At 35.8% G+C, this 23,846-nt stretch overlaps 1 protein-coding gene across 4 annotated transcripts in view; it reads left to right on the forward strand.

The window, feature by feature from the left end:
- ZDHHC21 (zDHHC palmitoyltransferase 21) overlaps positions 1–17,033 on the forward strand; it is an 84,792-nt gene extending 67,759 nt beyond the window's left edge. For 2 of the 4 annotated variants that reach the window (XR_016393558.1, XR_002644543.3), the window contains exon 10: positions 504–564. Coding sequence is in view for 2 of the 4 variants with exons in the window: in XM_022573750.3 (XP_022429458.1) it covers positions 504–636 (133 nt within the window). In the remaining 2 variants the exon portion in view is untranslated. Of the gene's footprint in view, positions 1–503 lie in introns of all 4 variants that reach the window. The other 2 variants (XM_022573750.3, XM_089913218.1) reach the window with 1 other exon arrangement.
- The last annotated feature ends 6,813 nt before the right edge of the window (positions 17,034–23,846 follow it).

Genomic DNA, 23,846 nt, shown 5'->3' on the forward strand with positions numbered 1-23,846 from the left:
CCTGGTTATATTTGAAAAATGTGTGCATGTAGTGGAAAGATAATATAATGATGGCTTTTTCTTGGTGCCTTTTCTAAGACCTGAGCTAGCAAGCATAACCCAGTCTTACAGTAGGGGTAGGGGTCTTCTAGCCGTGATAGTTTTCAAACAAAATAAGTACTGATCATTCTTGTTCCTTGTCCTACTAAAGTAAGTTAAATTATTTGTCCTGAAAATACATCAAAAGAGATTTGCTACTGTGTTGTTGACACACATTCTGTTAATCCTGAGATTCTCCTCTGCTTCAAAAGTTGCCCTAGGTTGATTGACGACACAGATACAATATCTGCTATCCAGAGTTAAAACTCAGCTGCATGCCATAATGAAAGAAAAGCTGTATTTGTGATGCTGGGACACAATTCATCAGAGTCCAGTAATGGATCCCCAGCCAACCTGTATTGTTTTAGCTGACTGAAGTGCACCATGGGAGTGCTGTCTTTCACTAATAATGCTGTCTTCTGTAGATCGAGACCCCGAAAGCCATGGCAGCAGACCTTCTCAGAAGTTTTTGGCACTCGTTGGAAGATCCTGTGGTTTATTCCTTTCAGGCAGAGGCAACCACTGCGAGTTCCCTACCACTTTGCCAATCACGTCTAAACAGATGGATGGTGGGCACAGATGGGTCCTCCATGCTGGAAATGCGTTACAGGTTTTCTGATAATAGAACTATGACAGTCTTCAAGTCAATTAAAATCCACCCACCAATCTTAAGCATCATAATGTGCCCCAGGCTTTATTTTAATAGTGATCTTGATCCTGTTGTGGGACTAATACATGATCTATATTTAAGTTTTAAAGCATGTTTACTTTCAAATTAGCTTTCCACAGGGATTTCTTTAAATGCTTTTGTTATTAAACTCAAAAGGCAGTGATTGGGATGAAGTAATTGTACATAATTTCTTTTAGTACTGACAGTGTTACAGATTTTACTTTATGGGAAACTTCGGATGTTTATTTAAAATTTTCACCCTTAAGCAGTACTAACCAAATCTGAATTTCATTCTTTAGGTTTTACAAAAGTTGATACGCCTTACATGTAAATTTTCTTTTTCAAATACAATTTTATGTTATACTTCCTTTTGTATGTGCTGCAAGATTTTTTAAAATTTAGCATATAGAATTGAACAACAACAACAAAACAAAAACAGCAACAAAAAAGGACAGTGTTTTCTTAGAAGTAGCTTTCTAATGTTTTTTTTTCTCTTCACCAAAAACACCACTAAAGTAAAACACCAACTACCTACCTTATTTTAAAGGAAAGATTAATTTTTTTTCACATTAACTTTCCCATTTCTTTCCCCTATACTGTTGTAATTATTGGTTTTTGTTAAAATATTTGCTCCAAGGGGAAATTTTTGACCAAACAGGCATGTGTTCCTATTTTACCCTAAGATTTTTATTAGCAAAAAGGGTAAAGAATTTGCAATAATTCCACTGATACCTTTTCTAGTGTAGTTATGTTAGAATGCATATGTTTTTAAAATGCTAGTATAGGGCACCCCTGGTGGCGCAGTGGTTGAGAGTCCGCATGCCGATGCAGGGGACACGGGTTCGTGCCCCGGTCTGGGAAGATCCCACATGCCGCGGAGCGGCTGGGCCCGTGAGCCATGGCCGCTGGGCCTGCGCTTCCGGAGCCTGTGCTCCGCAACGGAAGAGGCCACAACAGTGAGAGGCCCGCATACCGCAAAAAAAAAAAAAAAAGCTAATATAACTAGATAATATATAATGTATAGTATAAAGAAGAATATTGTGCTTTAAAAAAATATATGTATACTTTTTACTTTTGTTTACCTACTAGTAGATCTAAAATTACACCTTGAAGGTTTTTATATAATAGATATTGGCCAACTAATATTGAAATTTTATTTATAGGAAGTTACTAGTAAAAGTAACTTTTGTGTACCTGTAATCACCCAGATTGAAATTAAATTTTAATTGACCAACTATAATCTGGATTGAGAGACCAGACCATTTTTAGTAGCCAATGTTAGGAAATGACCTTAAAATGAGAAAATATAATCTATATTCATTATTAGCCTTATACAAATTTAAATTGCTAATTGTGATGGTCTCTTGGAAAGCATAGAATATTTGTGTGAGAAAAAATTTAGCACGGTTTGAAAAAAATTCAGTTAAAAATTTTTTTCCATTAGAATACTGCAAAATCCATATATCTTTAAAAAGCTAATTATGTACTCAGCCTTTCCCTTGAAGAGAGGATTGAAGGGGTATCTAGTGTTCTTGGAGCATATCAATATTTTCTTTTTGGTTAGTTTTGGTAGTAAGGAGTCATACCTGAGAAATCATGAAACAGAAGGTTACCGTTGTCAGCTAGTTAACTATACTGTGGTTATTTTTTAGAAATTATAAATATCTCCTAAAATAATAGAATAAGGCCTACTCAGAGATACAAGTACCATGTCTTTCATGTTCTGATTACAGTGCTTTATTATTTAAAAACTTAGTGGCAGATGGAAATATTTATTGGTGCTGATAAGATTCATAGTAAATTTAATATAAGAAGTATATTTATAGAGCTTAATGAACCACAAAATTAGTACATATATTCATTCCAGGCAGATGGGTTGGGTTTTGACCAAATTTGGCCTGGTGACTGAACTGTTATAAGGAGTAATGTATAGATAATGTAGATAGATGTCAGTCAGATGCCTTATGCTGTATACATTCCTTTCAAATAAGGACATTGAGAAAACAGCAAAGCCAAGTGAAGACCCCCTAAAGAGCTTTATGGACGAATTTATACTTCATATGGTAGCAGTAGCTACCTTGAAAGGTACCAGGGAGGTACTCAGTGCCAACCTCTGTCTCAGTAATGAGAATCAAGAGGTGGTCTCTTTCCCACTCTAACGGCTTCTGGTTTTGGTTTTCTTAGGTTCCCCACTTCTAGGGCACCTCTTCCCACCTTTCTCTTTACCTTCCCTGATCCTGATCCCTCTGTACCTGATTTCTCTAAATTACTGGAATACAAGCTAATGCACTAGGCAAGGCATATATTTATTTTTGTTTGAATGGCAGAAATGCTACATATCAATATATTTATGTAGGAATCTATATAAAGTATATCTATATATACTTATGCTGTAACTTTCAGTATTTCAGAGTTAGCACACCTAACTGGGTTTTATGATTCTTGTTAGACAACTTGAGAGAGAACACCTGGCACTTTCCTGGGGAGTCCATAAATTCTAGTGTGCTCTCTGCGCCCTCTTTTGGCTAATTGATGTAATTATACTGGCTCTAGAGATTTGTTGCCCAAATGAAATGTATACCCAAATTCTGAACATTTCAGAGGTACAAACTTAAGGGAAGTCTATGTACAAAAATGTAAGGTTTTATGAAAATTAATGTGTTCCTATTTATGATTCTGATGTCTGGTTCATACATATATGACTACTTTGCTTCATTTATGTATATTCATATTATATTTTTTACTATCAGACAAATTTATATCAGATCAGGATAAATAAATATAAACCATTTCATGAATTTTATTTTGAACCTTATTTTGGCAAATTAAGTCCTTAGAATTAAAAAGTCATTACCTTAAAATTACCAATTTATTACAAAACAAATTTATCGTAGTTACAATGGCAAGCCAGTGTCTAATGTGTTTTACTGAATATCTAAAAAAATACATTCAGTTTTTTAATCCCAGTTTTGGAATGATTTTTTTAACTGATTCAATTGCATTAAAATAGTAAGAGATTAATAATTCTTTCTATACTTCTCTTCATTTTTTTTAACTTTCCTACTGTGAGTTAGAGCTGTAGCTTTAGTAGCCAATTTATTATATATTCTAGATAACCCTGAAAATAACTAATGATGTTGAGCATTAGAAAATAATTATGAGCAGTGAGATTACTGATGTAATCTGTATATTGGATGAAGTATTTCGTTATAAACATTTCATTTCATTTTAAGCGAAATGTATTTTAAAGGATGTTTTACATTCAGCAAAGTCATTAATTGGACTTCTGGAAATGAAAGTAGTTGTTAAGTACTTGTTATAAATTGCACCTCTTGAACAATTATATTTGTTGCTCTTCTTTTCTGCAAACAAAAATGTTTATGGGCTCAAGACTGTAGGCAAAAAGTGACTGAGTTCAGAATTTTAAAAATATTGTTAGCTGATGTTCCATTGTGAGAAAAATACTATTTTGCTTCAGAGTTGTATTAAAAATATTTGTGGTTAACATAGAGATAGGTATACTTAAAATATTAATATGTTAATGTCTTTGAACAGAAGAAAGCATAGTTTACTTTTAAGTAATAGAAATAGAGAACATAAGCATAAAGTTTAGTGTAACAGCTAAGTTAAAACTTCTGTCAGAATGAACATCAGTGAATGTTTGCTAATGCTTAGAGGTGTTTTTCTCTAAGGATGGCGGCTAATTATAACTGTTCTTCATCAGGCTTTTTCAAGTCACTTTCCTACAAATAATTAGTTGAAGGTGTGTCACCCAAAAGGGTGTATTAATGCTAATCATAAAGACTTGAGTTAGGACAACACCTCCACCCAGGAAGTATGAAGTAGTTTTGATTATAACCACATACCTTTCTATGTGTTAGATAATGGAGCAGTTTGAATGTTCTCACATATGTTGGTATAAAATCACAATGCATCCAGCTCTAGTTTACAATGGTATTAATATTAACAGAGCTGCTAGTCTTTCCCTGGACTTTTCTCTAGTGTCTACTTCCCTTGTGCTTCATGTATGAATAGACTACTTAGCTCAAGTTTACTAAACTATTGCTGCTTCATTAAATAAGTTTTTGACATGACCTCTATATATGTAGCTATATCTAGAATTTACTTGGTACAGTTTACACTTACAAACATTAAATAATTTATTAATAGATATAAGTATTAGATTTTTTACCCAATTCTACTACTGTTGCTTTCAAAAATATAAGTACTGGCAAATGTAGTTAGTAAGTCATGTACATTTAGTATGTTCTACTTGCTAGTATTAGTAACCATATAATTAACAAATGAATGAGTGTATTATTTAATGTCCACATTTGTTACTTTCGATCCTAAGACTCCTCTGAATTTCTCTGTAAATCACAAATTTCATTATGCTCTGAATTTAGCCATTCTCAATTGAATTCTAGAATATTCTTCAGCAGAATGTGAGAAAGTAATAGAACCAACTTGCTTGAAGTATTTTGAACCAATGTTGTTCTTATGTATATCAATCAGTATTTAGCATTTCAGCTGCATTTAGGATGATGATGGTTTAACTTCAGGAAGTGTTTTCTCTGATGTCTCCTTTCATTATCATTGTGCAATTTTTAACAACAGAATTTACTACATTTTTGTCTGTTCTTCAGATGTTGTAATACTGCCTGCTAGTGCTAATTTGAAACAGAAATAGTAATGGTGTTTATCCTTATGTCATTGGTATTTTCTATTATCATTATTTTTTTTACTATTATTATTTCCTTTTTCCCTTGTCTACCATAGAGGACAGGTACAAATGAGTAGTGAGTAGCCAGAATTAGATAAAGAGAGTATTAAGATGGAGAGAAGGCTAGACAGAGCATGTATAATCAGCATCTCAGCAGAAGGGTTTACTGGACACAGAATCTGTGACGTCAGAGAATTCCTCTGCTACAATCATTTTAGCCTTATCTCTTGTTGACACTGTTTCACTGTAAGAGTTGTTGATGCGTGTAAGCGTTTAGTTTGAGTTATTTTATCCAAGGAGTGTATATTGCTGATTCTTGTCAGCTAGTCAGATGCCTTTAAGAAATTATTTTGAATTTTAAATATCGGAAGTGTACAGTGTACGCTAACCTGAAGTGTCAGGAATTATGTGAAAGTACAGCTACTTAATGCCAAGCAGAAATGAATAGGTTGCCCAAGGTATGATTGAAAAAGCTGGGACCTTTTTATAAGTCTCCTCTTGCAGAGAAAGGATATACTAAGTATTGTAGTAAAATCTGTCAACAGAGGGAAAATCAACATTTTGTATACAAAGGGTGATTTTCACTTTAAAATTTAGACTATTTCAGTTTTTCGTATCTTGAGGGTCTCAGTAGCTATTGGTATTTTGAATCCCTGTAACATGTAATGTGGTGCTTACCACAGTTGTTCAACACTCTGATCTTTTGGGTATTGATAGCTTTATATCTAAACAGAGATATGGACAAAACAGTAGCAATGTAAGGTGGTCTTTTTGTGGTTTTGCTTGTCTGTTGACTAAATACAGGGTTTACCTGGGTAGGCTGTCAAGTAAAGGGAGAGCTAGTCTGCATATTGCACACTCGGTGTTCTTGCCAGGGTGTGTCGGGTGACATTGGAACTACTGGTGCCTGAAGTTAGTGTTTCACAGCCCCAACAGCTAAGACATCCTGGTGCTACTCACTTTAGCATTGAGTGACATTTTTAATTCCCGTACCAAAGAGTTAATTTTCTTTTTGGTTCACTGAGTTTCTTCTCACATCCTTGTGTTTATAAAGTAGAATTTAATGTCACTAAGAACAATTTTGATTAATAGATCTTAGTTTTTGCACACTGCTGCCTCAATTTAGTTGGCTTTAAATGTCTCTCACCTGGTCTGTTTTTTCTTTTTTCTTTTTTCTTTTTTGCTTAGAAAGTAAAGTAAAAAAAAAAAAGAGGTTTTTTTTTTTTTACTTAATATGGACTTTAATTTTGTATTTTTGTATAGATTGGCTACTTTAAAAAGTAGTTTAATAGGTCGAACTTAAAAAGATAATTGAAACACTTTACACAAGATTTTTTTGTTTTATTCTGCAGGAATAAATGAGAAATAATAACTCTTATCTCTACAGATGAACTCTGTAGCTTGTTGGGCCCTTTTAATAAATGCTAAAGCAAAATGCTAAAAGGAGAAGTTAAGGGCCCATTCTGATTACAGATGAAGAATTTTGCATCTGTGTGTGTGTATATGTGTGTGTGCGTGTGTGTGCGTGTGTGCGTGTGTGTGTAATCCTTAGTGGTATTAAAGAATGATAATTGCCATTTGTCTGTTTTGCGAATAAAGATAAAATTAAAGAACGTTTTAAAAATATACGCATATGTGATATATGTACGCACACACACACACGCACACACACACTCTTGCCGAAGAGGAAATGCAAAACTTTGATTTAAAAGCAAAACGAAAATTGAACTTTACCCAAAAAAAAGCCTGGATGTTGTTACTCACTTTACGTAAGTTAGAGTTAAGAGTATTTTTAAAACTAATTCTGCTTAGTGATTCATTTTACAAAAAATGGGAGAGAATATCCTTTAGAAGTAGTTGTCCAAATGTAATACTGCTATGTGTACTATCCTGGTTCCCTATTTTTTTTCCACAGACTTCTAAGACACTCATTTAGTGTCCTTAAAAAAACTGTAGCTGAAATGATTAAAAATTTTGGCAAGAAGATAACTGTGTGTATGTACTGGAAAAGTAGACAATCACATTTGAGAATGTTTTGCATAGTTTTCAATCAACTAAAATCATTCTGTCTTTGAATGTAGATACAGTATATGGTTTTGCAGTGAATTCTGAATGGAAAAAAATCAAGTCAAACTAGTGTGAGATGTGACTTAGGATCATTTGAATGATATGTAGAAATACAGATGTACATATTTTTAGGGGTAAAGACAAAATTTAAAAGCAAAATGGGAAGAGACAACATTGTCTCTCTGTCAACAATATATTTTCTAGATTTTGTTGTGACAATATCAGTTCTGAGTTACTCAGCTTGTTTATGTGTTACTTAAATTAACGTGGCTGAATGCAGTTATTTGTTCAAGTTATTGGATAGTAGAAGATTCACAACTATCTGCTCTCCTCCAGAGATGAATATTGAAAAGAAATATCTACTTTAGCATAGGTACAATAAAGCGACTAAATGATACAATAGGAAGAAGTTTCTCCACAATTGGAGATACTCAGACAAATAAGTTGCAGGTCTAACCTGGGGGAATAGAATAGGCTTTTGGGAGAACTGAGCGTAGATGATCTTGCTTGTAGGAGCTTTATGTCCCTGGAATTAGTCTTTTTAAAATGTGACTGGCAAGTTTAATGAATAGGCAAAATTTGTGATATTTCAAGGCTCCTAAAATTTTGTGTCAACCTCAATGATGTCTAATATTATATCCCTAAAATAAAAGACTTTTATTTTAATAGCGGTATGTTCCAAGTGCCATATGACGATCCTGTTTTTACATTTATCAGGCATTTTTTCATTCAGTGCATATGTTTAAATCTGAGTGCTGTTTTGCTGCATGTCTGTTTTACCTTGTCAGTTACCCTAAGAGCATTTAAAGAAAAATCTTCACTGACATTTCTTGTGCTAAAGGTAATAAGGAAAATGGTAGTTGAGGGATATGAGAATAGATTGAGAAGAGGGAGGAAAATGACACGTGGGAGCCATGTATGTATCTGAGATATACTTGTTTAAATGAAAAGTTGACACTGGTTCTTAAAATGAAAAACAAACCATGTATCTAGCTTAAGAACGGTGTTTTGTTTTTAATTTATTTTAACGATTTAGTTTTATTCATGTAATATTTGTTTTCTTTGCAGATTGTTTTTAATTTAAATTGTGGAGTTTTTACTTCTCTTGAAATGTATTATGTACTGTATTTTTAGAAATCTTATTTTTAAATAAATATTTTTTAAAAACATAGGACTGTTCTTCTCCCCCACCTCTGTATTTATTAAAAACAACCCAAATTCTAGATTTCAGCACTATCAGTGTGGCAGGCCACTTTGTTTAGTTTTATGCAATTTGGATAATTACTCATACTTAGTAGCCTTAGGATTTTGTTCTATTATAATCTCAAAATTGTTTATATATTCAAGAAAAACTGGGTATACATAGTGGGGGTTGAAATTGACAAATGCAGTATTTCTAGTTAGGCATATTTGTTTAGAGATGACCCAATTGGCTAGATTCAGTCACCCCGTTTATTTAACATTTATTGTGCCAGACAGTATTTTATGGAACTATTTTTTCTTTGTGGAATAATTTACATAAAATAAAATGCAGAGAGTATATATCTAGGCATTGTTTTAGATCTAGGGGTATTAAATTACCTAGAGCCTTCGCTGTTACGGAGTTATAGACTAAGAGTATCTGGGTAGCTTTTTATTGACAAATTTCCTAAGTCTCAACTAATTGCTTTACTTGTATATGCGAGAAGTGAGAACAGAGACGTGTATATTAGTGGGTATAAATTGGTCAAAAATATCTGAAAAGACAAATCAGTATGTCTTAGAAACAAAGAAGGTGTAGAAACTGAGATTGAAAGATAGGGGCTTAACTTTATTTTAAAAATCCCTTCTTAAATTTTTATTACCAGAAAAGTAATGTTGATAAATACTCTGAATTAAACGACTTGATAGAGTTTCAGATAAAACTATAAACTTTGCTGCATTGGTAAATGAAAGCAAATTGTTGCATGCTGACAAACCTTAAAGGATTATAAAACTTTATTCTTGTTCCTTTTTCAATTTCCTTTGCTCTGATTCAAAGCAGCATTTAAAATAATTGTGCTTTCTCAGTGATGATAGATTATAATTCTCAAGCTTTTTGGTCTCAGAACGCCTTTGTATTCATAAAAATTATCACAGGCCCCAAGGAGTTTTTGCTTATGTAAATAGTCTTTATCAATATTGACTATATTAGAAATTAAAACTGAGTATTTTAAATGCTTCTTTATTAATTCATTTAAACATACCAATAATAAACCTATTGCATGTTAACATAAATAATGTATTTTTATTTAATGATCCATGATTTTACATTTTTTTCAAAATTCTAATATCTGCCTTTATAAAAGAAAGCTGGATCCTGATACTCTTCTACACTCATTCCCTTGCATTGTTATTTTGGCTGAAGTATCTAGAAAAATCTGGTCTCATGCAAATAATGGAATTGGAAAAAGGAAGAATATTTTAATAGTCTTTTCAAGTGCCTGTGGATATTCTTTGATAATATGAAAATCTCAACAAGTTATGGTTTCTGAAAGTTTAGTTGCATTGTAGAACCGGAAACAACACCAAGGAACTTTTCCTACTGTGTTACATTAAAAGCCATTGGTCTCTTTTTCACTTTGGAAAGTTCTCTTCACCCATACATGATTTTGTGACATCATTCATTAGTCATTTGGAAACTATTGGAGTAACACAGATCTTCCAAGTGTTACACATTTCATTCGATAAAAATAAGATAAAATTAGATTAAATTAAAAATTTTAAACTAATATTACCACTAATCTGGTCAGAAAAGTAAGTACTAGCAAACTGTTAAGCTCATAATGACACATTACATTTTGTAAAATCCTAATTTTCATGTAAAAACTTGAGTTTTATTATTGGTAACCACAATGTCAGTGATTTTCCTTAAGGTGACAGGTTCACTTCATTCATTTTGAGAAAATGTTTGCCAGATACCCATGTCTGAAAAATGAAAGTTTGTCAGTTATTCTTTCAAGTAAAAAACGGCGTTCCGTGAAAAATGTTCAGCTTGCAACTCAGTAGCACCAGTGCTTTTTTCCTCAGGAATGAACAGTCATACTTGGGAATGCAGGTAAAGGGCTTCATGTTTACTTCCCATGTTGTCAAACAGAATATTCAAAATGTACTCAAAGGACAATATTTAATTAAAAAAATATATTTTTACTGATTCATCAAGGGCATATTAAGTGAAACTGGCTTGTCATTTTCTTTTTTAAGCTGAGGTTTGTTTGAGTCTACTTAATTTGAGTCTGTTTAGGGAGGAAAGCAATGGGGAGTGGGGGGGAGGTAGGACAGAACACTATGCATTTGAGACTCCAGTTCATTTACTCTATATTTGATAAGTGAAAAGGAGCATTGGCTGCTTAAAAAGAGAATTTGTATTTCTGTATGCCTGCTTTTGAAGTACTTAAAATGTAGCGTTCTTAAAGATTCACATCTATTTAGCCTTGTTATAAAGAGACAAAAACTAAAAATACATGATAGTATTATAATACTGCAAAATCATTTGAGAAACTGCCAGATACTGTAAGTGAACAAATGCATACAAATGCTGCTCTAGGCTGATCAATTATCCATATGAGCAGCAATTACATTAGTGTGCAAGGGCAATTGGAGGGAAAATTGGACCCTGTGGACATCCAGCTGAGCAAACAGGACTGAGGAAGGATAGAGGATGTGTGTTGCTTTGGGGAAAAAAAAACAAAAAACTAAGCTTCCTTAAAAAAATATTTGTGTCAGTCACAGCATATTCTTTATATGTCCTCTGGTTAGTATTTATATGTCCCCTGGCCTAGTATTTTTCAAATTAGCCCTTTTCTCCAAACAAAAACGTGCCTCTGTTTAAGGATCAAACACCCAAATAGCAATGTGTTTTGCATGTGAAAAAGCCAGAATAATTCAGGAAATAGAGAACTTGGAATATACAAATCCAAACATTCAGATGCTACTGTACATATATGCTTAAGTATGTTGTTAGTAGTAAATTGTGGAATGGTCTGGATGATATTTATCTTTCTTAATACTGAAATTTACTATTTTTATAACTAGAAGTGTTCCCTCACTCTAATGAGTGATGGTTCTTGGCATAAACTGAATGATTGAGGATCTAATACAATGTGGAGTTGTTATAGTTCCACCTTGAAGCTGTGGGTGAGTAATCTTGATGAATAAGGAATGACCATCAAGTTAATGAAACTTGTTCTATAAACTGTATAAGCTGTGTAGCTGTTGGACCAAATACCCTTATTCCATTTAACAGGTTCATATTTTAATGGCAAATAAATATAACCAATATCAAATTTTTTGGGTGGTCTACACATGTTATAACTTGATGTGTGATTTAGAGAGTTCTTGAGTGTTTGAAAGCATTTCACATGTTCTCAACATGGAAAAGTATCCACAATATAAAATACCAATCCATACAAAGTGCTCTAATTTTTGCCATTCATTTTCCATGTGTATTTTTTATATTTGAAAAATAATTTCAGTAATTTGGGTGATCCCGGTGGTAGATAATCTCTAAAGGGACCTCGGGTGTTCCCCACCTCCTGGTATTCAAACTCTTGTAGAATTTTCCCCTTTTCCATCCCTGGAAGTAAACACTATTCTAAATTTGGAATGTATTATTCCCAAACATGTTTTTGTACTTTCACGTGTGTAAACATGAGAAATATTTTATTACTTGATGATTTTTAAAATTTACATAAACCTCCTCACAGCAGTTCTTATCTTTTGTTCTTGCTTTTCTTTTTCCTCCGTAGCACTTACCACCATCTAAAACAAAATGTGAAAAATCCCCTCTCCCACTGTCCACTCCAAAGGTAGCTACTGAATAGCCTGGTATCCATCATTCCTCTCCCTTTCCTTCACATATCTCATATCTATCTATCTATCTATCTATCTATCTATCTATCTATTCTCATACGCATGGTTATTTGGCTTTCAAGGGAGACCCAACTAACTTTTCTGTGATTTGCCTTTTTAACAATATATCTTGGTGATCATCCATATCACGACATAATAGTCTATCCCATTCTTTCTAACTTTTCTGTAGATCTCATCATATTAATATCCTATAAGTATAAAATAAATATAAATAAATAAATAAGTATATTCAACCATGCCTCTATAATGAACTTCAAATATATTCCTTTCTTTCTGCTATTGCTAACAATGTTACAGTAAACACTTGTACAAAAACCTTTGTGTCCATTTGCTAGTATTTCTGTAAGTAGATTTCTAGAAGTGAAATAAGTCAAAGGATGTGCATATTTTTAATTTTGATAGGAAATAGCAAATTGTCTCCCAAAATTCTTTAATTTACACACAGCCTCACTTGGTACCATTAATCTTTAAAATTTGTGTCAGTCTAATAGAGGTTGGCATCTGTTCATTTTTTTTCTTCTCCAAATTCCTTGTTTATGGCATTTGACTCTTTACTTTTCCTTATTGAGTGTCATTAACTCTTTATATTTTCTGGATATTGTTTTTAAATTTATTCAATATGTTTCTAAATTTTAGCCCAGTCTCTTGTTTTTCTTTATGGTTTTTCTTTACTGCTGTGTAACAAATAACCCCAAACTTAGTGGCACAAAACAACCAACCGTGTTCTTATGGTCACAGATTCTGTGGGTCAGGAATTCAGAAAGGGCACAGCAGTTTTTCTCTGTTCCATAGTGTCTGAGGCCTCAGCTAGAAAGTTTTGAACTGTGAAGGAATCTATTACTGGGAACTGCAATCAGCCAAAGCCTCATTTACTCACATGTCTGATGGTTGATGCTGGCTGTCAGCTGGGACCTCAGCTGGGGCTGTCATTGAGAACACCTGCCTGGGTCTTTCCAGCTATCTGAGCTTCCTCACAGTATGATGGCTGGGTTCAAGGAGAGTAGCCCAAGAGAACCAGGTAGGAGCTATATCACCTTTTGTGACCTAGTTTCAGAAGTCACAAGCCTGCTGTAGTCTCAACCCTGCCTGAAAGAGAATGTGGACTCCACTTCTTGGGAAGAGTGTCAAATTCACATTTAACAAGAAAATCATCTTGGAAGGGAGGTATTGTTGAGGAGATATATGGAAAATAAAATCTGCCGTAATCATTATATTTTATGGAAGAATTAAGTTATCTTGAAATTTAAACATTTTAAGATGTCTGGGGTTTTATCTTGTTTTAAAAAGCCTTTCCTCAATCAAGATTATATATTTTCCTTTATTTTTCAAAAAACTTTGATAGTTTTGCTCTTTCGTATTATGCTGCTGAATCCATTTAGATACTTTTATAAACTCCAGTGTAACTTTAATTTTTGTAAACTTCAGTGTTTTTGTATATTTATGTAAACTTTTATTTTGTAATAAGTATAGTGGGAGACTAACTTTAAATTTTTTTAGATATACAAAATATCACCAACACAATTTTTTGCAAAGTTCATTTTTGCATATATGATTTATAATGTCATTTGTGTTCTTAAAGGTAAGTAGCATGCATTTTATTCTTTTAATAATTATTGGTAAAAATTTCAAAAGCATTCACCTATAGTTTTCTAATTATAACCTTCATGTAAAAATAGTATTTTTTAATTCCACCCATTTGAAACAATTTTTTTATGTTTTAATTCCCTATTTCCGCTAATTTTTTAGTGAATATAATTTGGAATTTTATAGATTATTATTTTATATCATCCATTTAAAAATCAATTTTATTAAGGTATAGTTTATATACAACAAAAGGAACCCATTTTAAGTGTACATTTCAATTAGTTCTTAACAAATATATACACCGTGTGACTACCAGTACAGTCAAGATATAGAATATTCATTCAGTCACCACAAAAAATTCCCTGGGCCCGCTCACTCCCAACTCTAGGAAACACTGGTCTGCTCTCTCTCACTCTAGATTAGATTTGCCTTTTCCAAAACTTCACATAGATGGACTTATATAATGTGTCCTCTTTTTTTGACAGGCTTCTCAGCATTTTGTTTTTGAGATTCATTCATGTTGTGAGTATCAGTTTGTTTCCTTTTCTTACTGAGTGGTATTCTGTTACATAAATAAACCTCAGTGTTTTTATCTGTTCCACTTCCTGAAACAGTTATGAAGGATTGGTATTATTTATTTAAATGTTTGTTAGGTTTCACCAGTGAAGCTAACTGGACCTTGGCTTTTCTTTGCTAGAAAAATTTTAGTTACTTACTCACTTTGTTAACCTGTTATAGGCCTACTCAGGTTTTCTATTTCTTCCTTTTTTATTTTTTAACCATTTTTTATTTGAAGTATAGTTAATTTACAACGTTGTATTAGTTTCAGGTGTACAGCAAAGTGATTCATTTATATATATATATTATTTTTCAGATTCTTTTCCATTATAGGCTATTACAAGATATTGAATATAGTTCCCTGTGCTATACAGTAGGTCCTTGTTTATTTTTTTATTTTTATTTTTTCAGTAGATCCCTTATTTTTTCAGTGGGTCCCTTGATATTTTACCCAGATTCTGCAACGTTTTCAGTCACTTTTGGTTATCAAAACAGATTAATAAGCCTTGCTCATAATCAGTTTAAAATGTCAGTCTTATATTCAGTTCAAAGCTCTTTCTATCCACATCCCTACCACAAATCGGGCTGGAGATGGGACTTCAGAGCTGCTTCCTCTCCAGGGGTTTGAGTGGGAGAGGACAAGAGGCAGGTCCTTTCACTGTTGGTTGTTCCTGCTTCTCTGGCTACCACTAGCGGGTTATCGACACTTCTGTGTGGCTAGTTTCCCCTTGCCGGCTCTCTGATGGTCTCTTTGGAGGACCCTGGGAGAAACAAAGGACACTGTCCTCTGCAGAGCCCTTGATTTGAGGGATCAGGTTTCAGTTTGGCCTCTTTCCTCCCTTTTGATTCCAGTGAAAGACAGTCCCAGCAGCCTCTGTAGCTGGCATGCTTTTACATGGTAGATGGGGCTCCTTGTTGAGATATAGGTGAAATGAAAAAAGTCCAGCCACCTCTAAGTGGTATCCATCCAACCATGGAACGTTCTTGTATCCTTACTATGAAAGCAGTGGAAGTGTGAGCAGCTTCTCAGCCACTTCTTCCCTCAATTCTGCCATCTCTTTCACATTCACTTCTCTAAGCCCCAGGAACACATTAGATCCTCAGCTGACCTGTCGCCTCACCAAACTTCAGAGTAAGGATGATCATTAAATCTCTTGGTTAATGCAAAATGGGGGTGTTGGAATCCCCCAAACTTAGTTAGAATTTTTCTTAGGATCCCCCTCCCTTAGCCTCTTAGAGAAGAAACATCAGGTATCCTCCCCCATGGGGAAGGGGAAGTTATTATAGACACTTTTTCTGAATATTCACCCAGGTCACACTTCTCTACCAGTTCTTCCTTTGTATTAGTAGTGGAGGGGGGTTGGGGCTAGGGGTGGGGAGGACTCAAATGAGCACCTCGAAGTAAACGTAGAACATTCTGTGCCATTACTTCTGCATTTGCTACAATTCCAGGACAATGGAGGAAATCCTGTTTCACAATGACAACATTAATAACCATGAAACTATGCTACTCGTGCTAACATTTGCTAAGTATTTACTTGGTGCCAATGCAGGGCGCTGAGGGCTTTACAGGCATATCTTCTCTAATCCTCAGAACAAGCCTATGAGATTGTCCCCATTATCTCTACTCTGCAGGTGAGAAAATTAAGGTTACTCAACGATTAAATAGTAGATTCAAAATTCAGAACTTGAATCTGCATTTTTAACCATTTTCCGCATATTGGGCATTGGGCTGGCAGTCTTTGTGATGCTACTGAGAGTTTCTATTTTTGGGTTTATCTTTATAGGTATCGATTGGAGAAATTGCAGGGGGAACACTGGTACTGTTAGAAGCCATTCTCAACCAGAAGTCTCATTTTACCCTTTTTAGCTTTAGGATTCTGTGACTCAGATGTAAATATAAATATGGTTTAGCAGAGGTTAACAAAACACTCATTGACTTACTGCCAACTTCACTCTAAGTCCCAGGGGGTTTTTTGGGGTTTTTTTTAGGGAATAACTACCTCTCTGGGAATTAATTTTCCCATGTGTATTTGAAAGAATTCCCTCAGGCCACAGATCTGTAATCTGGAAGAGTTCATTTAGCAAATGGCACCCAGCTTTTCTCACCCTGGTTTGCCAAAGACACTGTGAGGCTCTGTTTGAACACAGGCAACAGTACTGGACAGCAGATGTTTGCAAATACAATTTGTTTAATTGCTCAGGCACGTTTTAATAAATTTTTCTCCTAAGCTGTGGGAAACACATTCTTTATCAGTTTTAAAACAGTGCAACTTTGCAGAGCCACTCTGTCTGCCTTTTTTCCTTGTGCATTGGTCCAGACAGATCGAGTGAACAAAAAGAAGAGAAAGGGGAAGCTGTTGGCAGTTACCCTCAACCTTACCTCTTAGTAGCAGCAACAGCAATACAGAAATGAGTACCTTTTCCCATACAGCTCCCCACCCCATAAAAAAAAAAAAACAACCAACAGAAAAGCACTCATGACTATCAAGCTGAAAAGATGAAAAGACAGCCAAGGAGACGGCGATTCACATGGCAGTAGCCCTTCCTAGCAGCCCATCTTACAGTATCTACAGTTAGTGTCTGAATTCTGGGAATTTCACAGGGACTGGGCATTACCTTGGGGCTGGTGCAAGAGCTAATGGGAGGTTCCCATGGGTGCAGTGAGTGCCCAGCATGGCCTTTCAGTCTGTGTGCTGTTACTTCAGCCTCTTACACGTGCTACAGAGTCCCTGACAGTTGCACCCTAGAGGACATGGCTGTGTGGTAAGTTGGTCTAGGTTTCAGGAGATTTGGAGAAAAAAAGTTTTAAGTGTTAGGAATCAACATGAAGGAGACTTCTAAGGCAATTATGCTAAAGAGGATGGATGAAAACTACAATACCGCAGGATGGCAATGAACTTGCAGCTTAAGAAAAGATCACAACTTTGGATTTTATACCACTTTCCACTAATATTAGAGGAGAGAAAACTATAGCTTTGGGGGGAAAAAATACTCAAGTCATTTCCAACGCAGACTCCAAGTTTCTGCAAACAGCTCATAATGCATCTGGCTACAGATGCAGTATAAACAAGACGGCTTCCTCATAGCAACACAGTATTCAGCGTTCTCATATTAAATGCTTCATTTCAAAGCATTCATCTCATCTCTTCCAACAGATTACAACAAAAGGACAACATTCTTTTGTTTTCCTTAATTATTTTTTTTGCAAGCTGCTGTCTCTGTAACGTGTTACAGTGGAGGTCAGATTAAAACAGGCCCTTTCAAAAAACACCCAGTCGACATTGGAGTATTTGAAGAAGATACACAAACTTCCAGTTCATAAGCTGTGTGGATGTGGTAACTCTGTCTTGTGCTCTGGAATAAAACCAGGTTATGCAAAGAAGAAACTGATTCCAGATGGTCCAGACTTACCTCTGACTTCAAAAGACACACACACACACACACACACACACACACACACACAAGCTAAAATAGCACAGTTAGTGAATCAATCCTCAGTTCTCTCCTTGAGGTATCAAGACCTATCCTTCTTGGGGTGTATGGAAGTCTTAGTTTTTTATCATTTTTACATATGGCTGCCTTTAGATGAGTTTGTCTTCTCATCCTGTACATAACCAAGAATCAGGAAACCAACAAAATGCTCATTGCTTACTTATGCAACCTTCGTACTTCAGGCCCTTACAACTTGAGACCAGGGTTTGCCCTATTCTTAAGTGTTCTTTTATTTAGAAAATTGTAGAATGTGAAACAGTTACTTCATTCATTTTTAATGTTATTTTTAATAAAACTACATTATAGAAGATCCAAAAAACAAGAAAAAGTTATCCATAACTACATTCTAAGAGCGACTACAATCTTTAAATTGGCGTATTCCCATCTAGTCTCTTTTTGCTATGCATATTTATTACATAATTGTACTCAACAGTCTAATACAGTTTTATACTATTTTGCATTTAATTTTATGTCTGAAGCATCCATTCACTCTCCATGCCTCATCTTAAGGACTGACACAAAGATTTCCTACTTGTCAAGTAAAGTTAGTGGGAGACTGGTATTTACCAACTCATCTCTCTTGAGGGAAATGCATTGGTTGGTTAGGTCTTAACCCAGCAGTAGCCTGTTTACATTTCTTCTGGTTCCTTAAAAACAAAGAGACTACATAACCATCCAGAAGGCCTACTTGCGTCTCCTTCAACACTGTGATAGTTCTTTTATCTTCAGGAAATCTGGAGAGAACTATGTTCTCACTTTTCTATACCATCTAATGCCTGCTGTCTAGACTCGTTATCTTACACTTGCTAAAAACAAGGTCAGAACTGGGATCCTCACTCGCTTCAGGATTAGCCTAGAATCACGACATGGGTTGCATGATATGTTCTGAGGGTGACAAATATTCTCATTAGTTGGCGGTTGTTGAATAGGAACCTGGGGTCTGTTTTACGTCAGTAGTAAAGTGTGATTGGTTGTTTAGCAGTGTTTGCCTCAGATACGGGGGAGAAGTTATGTGCCGACAATTTGCCATCCCTTGAGAGAAATAGTTACTTTAAGCCTACTAAGTTACTTTAGTACTATGCTATGTATAGTACTACTATATTCATATATTATATGCTGTATTCCTCATAGCAATACTAGGAAATGGTTTCATTTTCCCATATGGGCAGTGCAGGAGAGCAAAAGTGAAGTGTCCATTTGAACTCAAAAATTAGGAAAATTACCTCAGAGGGTTAAACTGTGAAATCAACACAACATGAAATTCAGAGAAAGTATTTACAACTTTATGCTAAAGAAACTTGTCAGAAAGGCTCCCAGGATAACAGTATGATTATTTGCCAATAACTGTATTAATGATTAAGCATATTTTAAAGAATGATTGTCAGTCAGAAGGTGATTTGATTAATAATGGAAACTTAGATATGCAGGTGCCACTGAATCCCATTTTGGCTGTATATTCCCAAGTGAGACCGTTCAGTTTCTTATATTCAGCAAACATTTATTAAACACCTACTGTGGGCCATGCATTGTTCTCAGTGTGGGGCATGCAAAGATAACTAAGATATAGTGATATAGTGCTTGCCCTTCAAGAAGCTCACAGTTTATTGGAGGAAACAGTTATAAACAGATAATTAAAACAACTGCATAAGGTCAGCTTGGCTATGTGGAAGTAGGGAGGAAAAGCACCCACCCCACCTGGGAGAAAATGGTGAGGTTTCCTGGAGGAGGTGATATTGGAAAGGAGTCTTAATGTAGCTTTTCAAACTATCTATACTAAAGGGCTAATCCTTTTCTCTTTTTAATTTGCAGTCTGCCATGCAAATACAATAAAAATGATTGACTAGGAAAGCAAAATAAATTTTAAAAAAACTCAAGCCCAGCTTTGTGATTAGAGTACAAAGATACGAAATTACTCTAACATATTACTACAAAACATTTCTAAATGCTGTCTTTCAACTTGCAGACTTACCTCAATTCACCGGTTTAAAAAACAAACAGAAAACTGTTCCTAGACTGGCACACATCCACGGACCACACTTTGAGTGGCCTGGTCTTATAGGATGAGTTGACATCGGCCATCGGCTAAGGGAAGGAACTGGTTAGCGGGGAGGACAGATTGAGTGAAGAGCTGGCTGTGAGATTTCCTAAGTGGATGGTAGGGCTGGGGATGAAGCGCAAGCATGTGGCAAATTCTTTTGGCCATTTGAGTGACTTAAATGCCCTTCCTTCTTTCTGTCCTGCTTGTGTTTCTCATCCCTCTCTCTCCCACCCTTCTTTCTTTTGTTTTAAATAATATTTTGGTGTGACTTTTTAAACACAGGCTTCCCATCTGCCCTGATTTCTTCACTTACTTCTGACTGGATATGTTTTTACAAGTCAACTTAGATTCTTTTTAGCAACAAGACTAATTATAAATCGATAAATTAAAAATAAAGGGAGAAAATTTTTGCCTTATGAAGTGGCTGTAATTTAATCTCCGCTCCCCACCTCTCTGCATGTTGGGAATGAATATCTTCTTAATGCCCAGCATTAAATTAAGATTCAGCTCTGACCTCAGAAAGCCTAAAGCCTAGTAGAAAGGTTGGCAATTGAGCAGATACATTAGCAAGTCCAAAAACATGTATGTCTGAAAGTATCTGGCATCATGTTTGGAAAGCGAGGATTAGAGTTTGGCTGGAGTATAGGGTATAATGGACAGGGGGTAAATAAGGGAGTAGATGGCCCCCATGATAGGTTGTAAAAGCGGACCAAATTATTTTCCTCCCTTGATGCACAGTTCTTGCAACGTGACTTTGAAGCTTCCTCCACCAAGAGGAAGAGTCTTTTCCTCAGCCCCTGGAATCTGGGCTGGCCTGGTGATGGCTCTGGTCAATAGAACGTGGCAGAGGGACAATGTACAGCTCTGACTAGGCCACAAGGGGCCTTGCATCTTCTACTCACCATTTTGGAACACTCCCACGTGCCATGAGCTCAGCTAGCCTTCTGGAGAATGAGTGACATGCGACCCAGTCTTCTCAGTCCCCCCAGCCAATAGCCAGTTGGTCCCCAGAAGGACCGACACACAAGGAGCTTAACTGAGACCAGAAAAAACACCCCTTCCTAGGACAAACCCAGGGGTCTGGGTGCCGGGACCACAGTGTGAATCAGACACCACACGGGGCACAGCGGCAAAGAGGGAGACAGGATGCATTGGTGCTGTTGGAATAAGCTAACTCAAATCAGGAGCTACAGGACTTAGGACCATAAATACATTCTTCAGTGATTCTGTGTGATCTCCATTTCTTAGTAAAGTATTTTCCAAACTTCAGGGGAGGTGTCCTTTAAAGAAATGGGTTTGATAAAAGTACTGTGCAGTTAGGTAGTTCAGAGAGACTATGGAAGCGTGGGCATGAGTGGAAGGACATAAGTGCTGTCACTCACTGAGGGTGACAGCTGCCAGGGTTTGTGCATTAGAAAACCGAGCCACACCCTCTCCTCACCCCCCACTTCAGGTAACGTGGCCCCAAGAGGATGCATATAGTGTGGGTCTTCAGGTCACTGGTGATATTCTCTTATTTTAAACCTAGACACCTTACATTTACAGTACAGCAGGACACTTGGAAACCCTCTCCAAAGATCTTCTGACATGGTCTTCAGTATACCTTAAAAACAGTCAACACTGAAAACAAAGCAGCTCTGTGGAGGAGATACACACGAGGACTTTCCAGAGGCTAATTACAGGGTCCCTGAACATAGGATACTTTTAATGTAGGTGATTGGAACTTTTACTTTTGAGGGAGAGCCTTGGTGTTACCGAAACCAGTTTTCCTCCAGCGTAAACGTTGTTTCTTACTCCTTGCCTTCCCTGTTTGATTCACTCCAGACTCAACCCTCTCTAGGAGTCGCCATCGAGGAGCTGCAGTTCCATTCAGGGAACGTGTGCTGAGCATCTGTGACTTACCGCCCCAAGACTAAATCCCAGAGATACAGAGAGGCCCCGGAAATGGCTTGCCTCCACAGCATTCACCAGCTCTTAAGGCAAAAAAAATTTTCTGCCTACTCTTTGATGTCATTACCTCCAATCTCAGACTAGGGGTTGACAAAGTATGGCCCGAGGGACAAGTTTGGCCATTCACCTCTCTGTTTCAGGAACATTTTTTTTTACCTGTGGTAAAATATACGTAACATAAAATCATCTTACCCATTTCTAAGTGTACAGTTCAGTAGCGTTAAGTACATTCACATTGTTGTACAGTCTTCAGAACTCTTCATCTTGCAAAACTGAAACTCTATACCCACTGAACAACAATTCCCCCTTCCCCTTCCCCCCATCCCTGGTAACCACCATTCTTTCTGTTTCTATGAATTTGACCCTACCCTAGTACCTCACATAAGTGGAGTCATACAGTATTTGTCCTTTTGTACCTGGCTTATTTCACTTAGCATAATTCAACCATGTTGTAGCATGTGTCAGACTTTCCTTCCTTTTTAAGGCTGCATAATATTCCATTGTGTGAATATACCACATTTTGTTTATCCATTCATCTGTCGATGGACATTTGAATTGCTTCCACCTTTTGGCTATTGTGAATAATGGTGCCATAAACAAGGGTGTACAAATATCTCTTTAAGTTTCTGATTCTGATCCTTTTGGGTATATACCCAGAAGCGGGATTGCCATATCATACATTAATTCTATGTTTAATTTTTTGAGGAACTGCTATACTGTTTTCCACAGGGCTATACCATTTTATATCCCCACCAACAGTGCACAGGTTTCCAATTTTTCCACATCCTTGCCAAGACTTGTGATTTTTCTTTACTTTTGATGGAAGCATCCTAATGGGTGGGAGGTGGTATTTCATTGTGGGTTTGATTTACATTTGCCTAATGATTAGTGATATTGAGCTTTTCATGTGCTTATTGGCCATTTGTATATGAGCAGCCATTTTCAACTTTTAGCTGTTTTTTATGTGTTTACCTCTGTGCTTCTAAATAACATGATCAAGTGCCCTGTTTTGATTTTTCAGATTTAACACTGTTACCTTTATTATACCCTCTCCTGCATTCCCAGTTCATGCACATAAACTTTCCCTTCCATATCCTCTCACTGTAATTATATCATAAATTCGATATATACATGTTGTCTTTACATTAATATAACTAGGTGAATATTTTCTCACAGCTAAGCCATGGTATATATTATGACTACATTTCTTTTATAGAACAACTTTTTATTTTCTCTGGAGTTAATAATTGCCATGATTTTACTTTTCTATGCACCAATCGATGATTTAGCTCTAAGCTCATTGCCAGAAGTTAAAATAGTCCCTCAATATATTCACACATGTCAAGTAGTCCATCTGTTTTATTTATATTCTTCAACTTCAGCTTCCCAAACCCCTCTGTCTCCTCATCTGATTTTCCAATTTGGGGGGAATAGAGATGAGGTTAGGGGGAGACACTCAGAAGCAAAATACATATATCACTCTGGCATTGGAGAGAAGAGAAAACACTTTTCCTCTTTATTTATTATTAGTAGTAAATACCCACTTATTTTATTTTAATAAGTCATCAGTTTATTTCCTATGTCAAGGTATTACATGTCTCTTTGGGCTGTATGGCCTAGAGTTTACTCTGTTACTGGTTTGTGTAACTTTTACACACAGCTGGAAAGCACTCATAAACCATAGATTTCTCCATCAACATGTAATGGGATGATGACAATGGCTCTACAGAAGATAATGAACAAACGTCTCCAAATTATGTACATTTCATCTTGCAAGTACAGAGAGCAGTCCC

Source organism: Delphinapterus leucas, chromosome 6 (assembly GCF_059928025.1).
Source record: "Delphinapterus leucas isolate spDelLeu-1000000601 "Yukka" chromosome 6, BTC_Dleu_Yukka2, whole genome shotgun sequence".
In the NCBI taxonomy this organism is placed as follows: Eukaryota; Metazoa; Chordata; class Mammalia; order Artiodactyla; family Monodontidae; genus Delphinapterus; species Delphinapterus leucas.